The sequence below is a fragment of the Uranotaenia lowii genome, chromosome 2, assembly GCF_029784155.1.
Source record: "Uranotaenia lowii strain MFRU-FL chromosome 2, ASM2978415v1, whole genome shotgun sequence".
NCBI lineage: Eukaryota > Metazoa > Arthropoda > Insecta > Diptera > Culicidae > Uranotaenia > Uranotaenia lowii.
The window spans coordinates 60,710,749-60,719,514 of record NC_073692.1 but is presented as its reverse complement, the minus strand read 5'-3'; the positions used below and the strand labels follow the sequence as shown (position 1 = coordinate 60,719,514).

General features: G+C 35.7%; 1 protein-coding gene across 7 annotated transcripts in view; it reads left to right on the top strand.

The window, feature by feature from the left end:
* The window catches only part of LOC129746968 (paxillin-like), a 254,444-nt gene extending 246,768 nt beyond the window's left edge, over positions 1–7,676 (top strand). For all 7 annotated transcript variants that reach the window (XM_055740946.1, XM_055740943.1, XM_055740942.1 and 4 more), the window contains one exon: positions 6,118–7,676. In XM_055740946.1, the coding sequence (XP_055596921.1) occupies positions 6,118–6,384 (267 nt within the window). In that variant the 3' untranslated portion in view covers positions 6,385–7,676. The remainder of the gene's footprint in view (positions 1–6,117) is intronic.
* Positions 7,677–8,766: the final 1,090 nt, after the last annotated feature.

The window sequence follows — 8,766 nt, the reverse complement described above, 5'->3', positions numbered from 1 at the left end:
AGAAATTTACGTGAAAGAGTGTTTGAATAAACGTCTGCTGTCTTTTCTGAAGAAACACGGTTGTTCTGTACTGTTTTGGCCGGATTTGGCATTTTGCCATTACGGTAAAAAAGCCATGGAGTGGTACGCCGCCAACAACGTGCAGGTGGTTCCCAAGGACAAGAACCCTCCCAACACGCCAGAGCTCCACCCAATTGAGAAATACTGGGCTATTGTCAAGAGGAACCTAAAGAAGACCAAAAAAACTGCTAAGGACGAGCAGCAGTTCAAGACAAACTGTCTTTCTGTGGCGAAGAAGGTGGACAAGGTGGCTGTACAAAATCTGATGGCAGAGGTTAAGCGTAAGGCCCGGCAACTCGGATTTGGAAAAGTGGAAGCCTAACTGAATATTTTTCTCGAATTTTATACTAATTAAACTTGAAAAAGAAATTTAATTTGATTTTTTGAATAAACGATTTCCCCGATTACACGCGTTTTCCGTTGACCAAATTTTGACCGTATCACCCTTTATGTTTGTAGAAAGGTGAGGAAGTCTGGAAGTTAGAAATCCTGAAAGAATGTAAAAAATTTCAATTATCTTGAAAAAATATTTATTTTATTTCAAAGAACTGGTTGCAACGTCCAATCGATCTTAAATTTTATTTATTCTTCGAATAAACAAAGGTTAACAAACGGGAAAAGAAATGCAAGAAACTTAACGTTTTTTAACTATATATTTCATAACTCGTTTTAATAACATTGTGGACCGTTCAATGATCTGACAAAACTGTTCCCAAAGTCAGCATTCAGGTCGTCAGAACATTACGCGACCCAAACTAAAACACGATACATAATAAATTATGTTCGAAAAGTTTATCGAACAATGCTCTATACATACCAAAGAAAATTCTTCTTGGGCTTTGAAGAATAGAGAATTAAATTGACAAATTGATGTTACACATCCCTCCAGTTGTTTGGCTTTTCTAATGTGTCAATTTTACACAGATCGGCAGTGTGACAAACACATATATTTTTGACAGCTTCATATATTAGGGAAATATGTGACAATTTCACAATGGAAAAGTGTAAAAAATATTATCAGTGTTCCTGAAAGATGCACTACCGCAAACGTCAAACATGGAAACTACTTCAGTACACTTTTATGCGTTTGCGTTTTACTCAGACATGTTTCAGAATCAATCTTAATATTTCAGCAACATTTCAACCCATTTAAAGTAAATACTGCAACCAACGTTTTGATTGCAACATTGTATTCCTAAAGCAATTTGGTAAACTTGATTTTGAAAAAATGCAGAATTTTTTTTTTCATCGTATTTTTATAGATACCTACATAAAATCTAAGGACCGATATTTTTCAAAGTTTTTTTTTTCTTTCAAACATTTAATCGCAGTTCACCGTTGATTCCAAAAGTTGATCTTTAAAAACCATCTAAAAAATAACTATAAAAGAATCTTGAGAGATTAACCATTCTTGCGGATGAAAATTCCAGAAAAAACGACTGCAAAATACATACTGGCATGCAACCTCAAATATTTCATAGTATTTTTTCATGTTTTCTTAGATTCAAAAACTGTTTATTTAAAAAATCGTTAAAGCTCAAAAATAATTATTTAAATATTACAATACTATGTAAAAACTACCAACGGGTCAAACTGCGATAAATATGATTATGCGATGACTTCTCATCCCTTTCCAAAGCCGATCAAGATAACTCGGCCGAAATTATTTTCTCTCGGTCAGTTCTAGTTCTAAGAATATCCTCCAACAAAACTGGAAGCGATCGAAGAACAAACGCACAGAGAGTGATTTTTTCTAGTTATTTACGTGCATTCTGACTCTCCGCGCCAGAGATGCCAATGTGCCTTTTTTCAGGATTTGCCTGATTTTTCGAGGCTCAGCCTGACAACCTGGAGTGAAACTATGAATCCTATTCGATTCGAGATACTCGTTTCGAGCTTTAACTCGAATCGAATTAGAATTGGTATTACTTATCTCGTTCGTTTTAACATACTAGATTTCGAGTAATCCAGGTAGTAGATCATCTCGAAACGTTCTATTCGAATCGAGTTCATTCCAGATCGGTAATGCCAAAGTCGGTCGAATCGAACGAAACTCGATTGTTTCGAGTTCCATAATCCCACCCCTGATAAGCCATTAAATTTCCCTGATTTTTGAAAATATGCCCAAAATCCATCTTCACGTACGTTTCGTCATCCATGAGGATGCATCCGTCGTACTTCGTTAGAACCTTGTTGTATAACTTCCAGGCACGTCTTTTGGCTACTACATTCTGCTTCAATGTTCGTATTGGTTGCTTACCGGCCCGATAAGATCGTATTCCTTCGCGCAGACGAATTCTTCTAACGGTCGGCGTTGAATTTATTGGCGATGTCGTAGTCCGACCACTCTGTGTTTGCCTTGATCGTTCGCATCATCTTCAAATGCAGTTTCTGATCCTTAATTCCACTATGACGCTTAATATGAACCTGCTGATCGATACATCTCACATACATCTCACGGAAACGTTTGAGAACGCTGCACGGTCGATTTGACCATTTTTAACGATTTCGCGATTTTTGAACCCGACCATGTCGGATTTTTGACGTGGGTGTTCTAAATTAATTTTCGTCTCGCGGCTTCTATCACGTGTAACTTTGTTGATACAAAACGAATCGTAATGAAATTTTCAGCACTGATTGAGGGAACATTCCAAAACAAAGTACTGTCAAAACATTCCAGATCCGACAACTAGAAGCGCTATGGTATAATAAACAGTGCGGCAGTGTGCACTCAACTACGCACTATTTTGGTGCAGGGAAGAGGGACTGAATATAAACCCTTCCAAAACTACTGTAATAGCCTTAACTATGAGACCAAAAATTACACTAAAACCTCTAACATTAGATGGGGAAGTGTTAAACCTCGAATCACAAGTGAAATACTTAGGCATAGTACTAGACTCAAAACTATCATGGAATCCACAGATAGATCATGTAATCGCTAAGGCTACAACAGCTCTATGGGTCCGCCTTAAAGGAGAAGGGAAAAAATGGGGACTACAGCCGAAAATTATCTACTGGATATTTGCAGCAATTATAAGACCCAAAATCTCTTATGCCTCCTTAGTATGGTGGACCAAAACTATGCAAATTACGGTCCAGAAAAAACTAGCGAAGCTCCAAAGACTAGCAACGCTAGCTATAACTGGCGCAAAGCGAAGCACACCGAATGAGGCTCTTAATGCACTACTAAATATTCTGCTTCTACATCAATTCATTGAGTTAGAGGCGGAACGTAGTGCCTTGAGACTCTCCAAACACAAAACTCTCTATGAAGGAGATCTTACAGGACACTTCAAAATCCTAAAAAAAATTAAATTAAACTCACTTATTGTGAAAAATGATGACTAGATGGAGCCCATTTTCTACCTAGACATATCATACAATTTTTTTTATGAAATTATTTTATCGGCTATATCGGTGAAATTTATATTCTTTGAGAAAGAATATTTAAGAATTGAAAGATTATAGACGGATAGAAGATTAGAATAAGATGAAAGATGTTGAAATTGAGCGGAAGGGTAATTTTAATTTAACTTTTCATCAAAAAATCAATACATATCATACAATGTAACTATCAATGATAGGGACGTGTGGAAGTCAGGTGGACCTGCGGTTCCTCCCAGATCGATCCTATTCTTCACTGATGGATCAAAAATGGATAATAGAACTGGGGCAGGGGTGTTCGGACCTAGACTCAGGATCTCATTTCCTATGGGAAACTGGCCAACAGTATTCCAAGCTGAAATTCAAACAATTCTAGAATACACTTTAGCCTGTTTGAAAAGGGGATACAGGTACACAAGTATCTGCATGTTCTCTGACAGGCTGCTCTCCGAGCACTAAGTACATTCACATGTTACTCCAAACTAGTTTGGGAGGGTATATACGGATGATAGTATTGACGCAAAATTGGCCTCAGCCATAACCTCAAATTTTGACTTGCTGGCGGCCTCACCAGTAATGCTAGGTGCGTTATTAAAATCAGTTGCATGTTTTAAACTAATCATAATATTTCTGAATTGATTAAATTTTTGGACTATCAACAGCTAAACGTTTAAATTCATTACGGAATGAAGATAAGCCATTTTTTGATAATCAATTTTAAAGGGGAATGTAAAACATTTTCATGTACTGCTTGGTAGATTAAAAAAAGAGTCGATTCTAACTTCTCAACGAGTGTAAAATCCTTCACTGTTACAAAAATGTAAATTAATGGGGCTTTCATTAATTTACTTTTTTGTAGCAGTGAATGATGTTGACTTTGAAAATAGTCGCCTACATGCTCTGATTATTTTAGACATAACCATAATTCGCTACATCGTTTAAGTGTGCAAAACAGACAGTTGTTATTTCGTTCAGATAAATGATGCTTCTAATTTCACATTCGAATTGAAATCTACGAGAAAGCTGCAAATTCTCAGTACTCATGAAAAGTTTTTTCAATAAAAACAATGCAACTAAAAAAATCTAATCATCTTCCAAATATCAATGCACTTAGCACCCCTGAACACCCAAAAACATCAAAACATGAACAGATGTTCTGCATCGCTTTCCACAGGGCGAATTTGTCAATATTAGTACCGGAAAATCGCGTTTATCATGCGCCTTTCTCGAAAACCCATTCTGTTCTTTCATGGTTTGAGATTAGGGCTGAGGCCTTCTGCTAAGGTGGTGTTCGTGTAGAACTGTCAATATATCCTAAAAGTTGCACTAAGAAACCTGGCCATGAGGAACAGAGTATCTTTATTCTGGGTACCAGGCCACTGCGGTATCCTAGGGAACGAAGAAGCAGACCAACTAGCTAGGGAAGGATCTCAGGGCCTGTTGATTGGACCTGAATCTTTCTGCGGAGTATCGAGAAGTGCCTTGACTATGGAGCTCAAGAACTGGGAAAGCACCACTATTGTTTCCAACTGGAAAACAGCAACTCAGGCAAAAAGATTCATTGAACCAAGCGCACGACTTTCCAAAAACATGCTGAACTTAAGTAAGCACGAATTAAGTACTTACACAGGCCTCTTGACCGGACATTGTCCAACAAAACAGCATCTCAAAAGGATAAACATAATTCAAAACGATGACTGTCGGTTCTGCGGGTTCGAAAAAGAAACTGCAGAGCATCTTCAAAGCAACTGTTGCGCCCTCCTAAATAGGAGAGAGCATGTACTTGGGGCAAAGTTAATAAGCGCACAAGACATATGGTTGCATATCAGCCCTAAGAAGGTTATATCATATATCTTTGATATCATACCCGATTGGGATAAAATGCTTAGTCAGCAACAACTGTCACTCCAATCAATAATACAGGTGAACCTGACAGCATATAGTAACGCAGGGTAAATACCACAATAGATCAACTACTGGCCGCAGTGGGCTCTCCCCTACAGGAAAAAAAAACATTGCGTCCAGATTTTGGATGATCCATGCTTTAAGAACAATTGCTGAAGTTAAAAAGTGGAAATGTGGCTGAATCAAAGCAATCGAAAGATTCCCTTCAATATTTAAAAAAGGGAATTAAAGGTAATCTTTCGATTTTAATTTTAATAGACTTGTTTTTTATACTTTTAATCATTGGGATCAACATGTGATCCTTTGATATGTTACCAAATAAACAAATGCCGTATTTTAGCAAGTTTTTCATTTCATTGAAATTTCAGTTAAATTTAATGATGCTTTATGACAACTGGAATTTATATTTGCTTTGCTATCTTTCACATTCTCTGGATAGGGATTGCATATTTTCAATTTTTGTATCTACATACTTTTGCTCGTTGAAAGTCATCGTGATGTTAGCTGTCTGAAAATCAAACTTCGGAGTGCTCACAAAAAAACTCACCTAAATTTGTAATTTCACACGCTGGCTGTGAATGGCCATAAATGTAGAACGACATTCAAACTAAATCCGATCCCAAGCTATTTTTGGAAAAATCCATTAGGATTTTTGCAATTTGACTCTCTGTCTTTGCCGTGCGTTTTTTCTTCTTAATAATCTGTCTTAAATTGACGTTTCTAGATATTTAATTTTTATTTATTTTTATAATTTACTCATTCCAGGACTGTCGCCAGCCGTTTTCGGGCGGATCGTTCTTCGATCATGAGGGGCTGCCGTACTGCGAGACGCACTACCATGCCAAGCGGGGTTCGCTGTGTGCCGGATGTTCGAAACCGATTACCGGAAGATGTATCACGGCCATGTTTAAGAAATTCCACCCGGAACATTTCGTGTGCGCCTTTTGCCTGAAGCAGCTGAACAAGGGAACGTTCAAGGAGCAGAACGACAAACCGTACTGTCATCAGTGCTTTGATAAGTTGTTTGGGTAAAGAGAGGGCGCGGGTATTTTTTCTTGGGTTTAGCGTTTTTCTGTATCCACGATGTTACTTCAGTCGATGCGAAAGGATCTTTGATTGTCGGATCGAAAAAGATAGTCATCTTGGGAAAAACTAATTTCTGACGAGATCAAAAGGGATTGGGGAAAGCTTAAGTTCGGTATGGAAAATTGTGGCTCCAGGACTACAGAAGTATTCCCCCTCTCTAGAGTATTTTTTTCTCCGAAGAAGTCTTTGTTGATTGGTTTAGTTTATTTAGTAACTGTGTTTCGTTTCGATTCCGATTAAAATGTTTACTTAAAATTAGAGCTGCAAAGATTTTTTTAAGCTGTCGCTCAAAATGGGGACTCCCAAAACATTTCCATAATAATTCATCAGTTTTCACTAATTTTCCATAGAAGAAAAAGAGTACTTTTAGAAGTTTGTTTTGACAAATGGGTGGATTTTTTAGAAGATATCTACTAAAATAATTTCTTCCATTTGTTATATTCAATCGGAAAGTGCTCTTGTTCTACATTTTTTCTGTTTTTTTTTGTCAAGCAACTAATCACTGAAGCATACGTAAAGTTGCTACTCGCTTTTTTCTTCTAGGATTAAGATACAATCGGAATAGTCAGTCTTTCTTTTCAGTTCACGTAGATCATTCGTACGAATTTGTTAACCTGACAAGTATTGAAATAATTACGTTTGCAACACTTTGTTGATAAGATAACTGGAACTACCTATAGTAAATCAAACTCCCATAATCATCCATCTAATACTAATATGTAACTGAAAGCGATCTTGCAACGTAAACTTTTCTTTATTTTTAAGTCAACCGATGCAGCTTTTGCAGTGTATTTATTTGAGAAAAAAATCAATTATAAACGACGTTCGCATGGATTAAAACAATTAGAAAAGTCATATATTAGAAGAAGTTTCCGTAGAAAGCTAGTTACTTTCTGACAGAAGTCGTTAAAACATGGATTAAACGAAGCAAAAGTAACAAACAGAAATGTTGAACTAAATCCAAAATAAATATAACAAAAACTCTAGCGAGCGAGTTAGGAAGAAAACAAATCTAAAACTTAAAAATTGCCAACGATATAGAATCAATTAGAGAGAAACAAGTTTAGAAACATTAACATTAACGTATTTATCAGCCAAATGTTGAAATTGATAAATTTGTCTGCGCGATTGCAGTCTATTTCAAAACTAAGCTTCTTGAAACAGAGTCTAAAAATAAAACAAATCTATAATCGGAACCGACTTATACAGCTGATATAAAAAAAAACAAATACATTCATCACCCATTGAAGTGGAAGCCTTATTTATCCGAAACAAATTCCTTTATCCTTGAAAACAAATAGAATTTATGTTTCTAAAACTGGAGAATATGTGAAAAACTTGTAAAGCAGTCATCGCTGACTGATTTTTTAAAAAATTATGATTTTTTCTTTCATTGCAACGCCATATTATCAAAACTACAAAAAGCTTAAAGCAAGATTTGAGTTCATGAGCCCATTAGGTTAAATTCCTTCAAATTAGTTCTCAAATAATTGTGTAATCAGAACATTAAATTTCAGCAAACAAGAACGAAGCTAATTATCGAAAACAAAAACTAATTTTTAATTTATTTAAGGTTCCAGATTAAGTCTAGATTTTTAAGACCAGAAACCAAAACACTTCAGGGTAGTAGAATTTCCAAATTTTTCGAAAATTCAATAGGAGTATTTCAATAGTATTATCATTATTCAAAATTCCATATTCAATAAGTGAAACATGTTTAAACGTTTTTAACAGGTCAAAACCTGCTTCATCTCCTTGTTTTTGAATTTTCATATTGGATTCATGAAGGATAACAAAAAAATCTAGCAATTGTTTTTCCGCGATATCCGGAAAAAGTCGTGACCTTTGAGAAAGTTTATTTTTGAGCTTAAAAATGAATTTTCAAGTGTTGCATTTAAATTTACAGTGTTGCAAAAATATTTAAACTAATTTGAATGGATTTTCACGTATTTTCGAAGGACAAAATTTAGATTTCAAAAAGTACAATTGCTGATTTCGTAAATATGAGGAATCAACTTTTTTTTAAATGGAGAAATACAAGATAGCTTATGCAAGTTTAAAATAGAAAAAAATGTTCATGAGAATGTACATTAAGGTGACAATAGATGTATGGAAAAATTTTATGGGCGAATTTCGGAAACCGACCATAGGGGAGAATGAGGATACTTGATCCCTGGGGATACTTGATTCCTTAGCTATATCTCGAAACTGGAATGTCTTCAAAGATCAAATGTTCTAGAAAAATGTGCCAAAATGAGCAAAATAACAATGCTTGTAGTTTAAAAAATTTTAACAAAATAATTGTTTGAGTAATTGACTTTGTTTGAA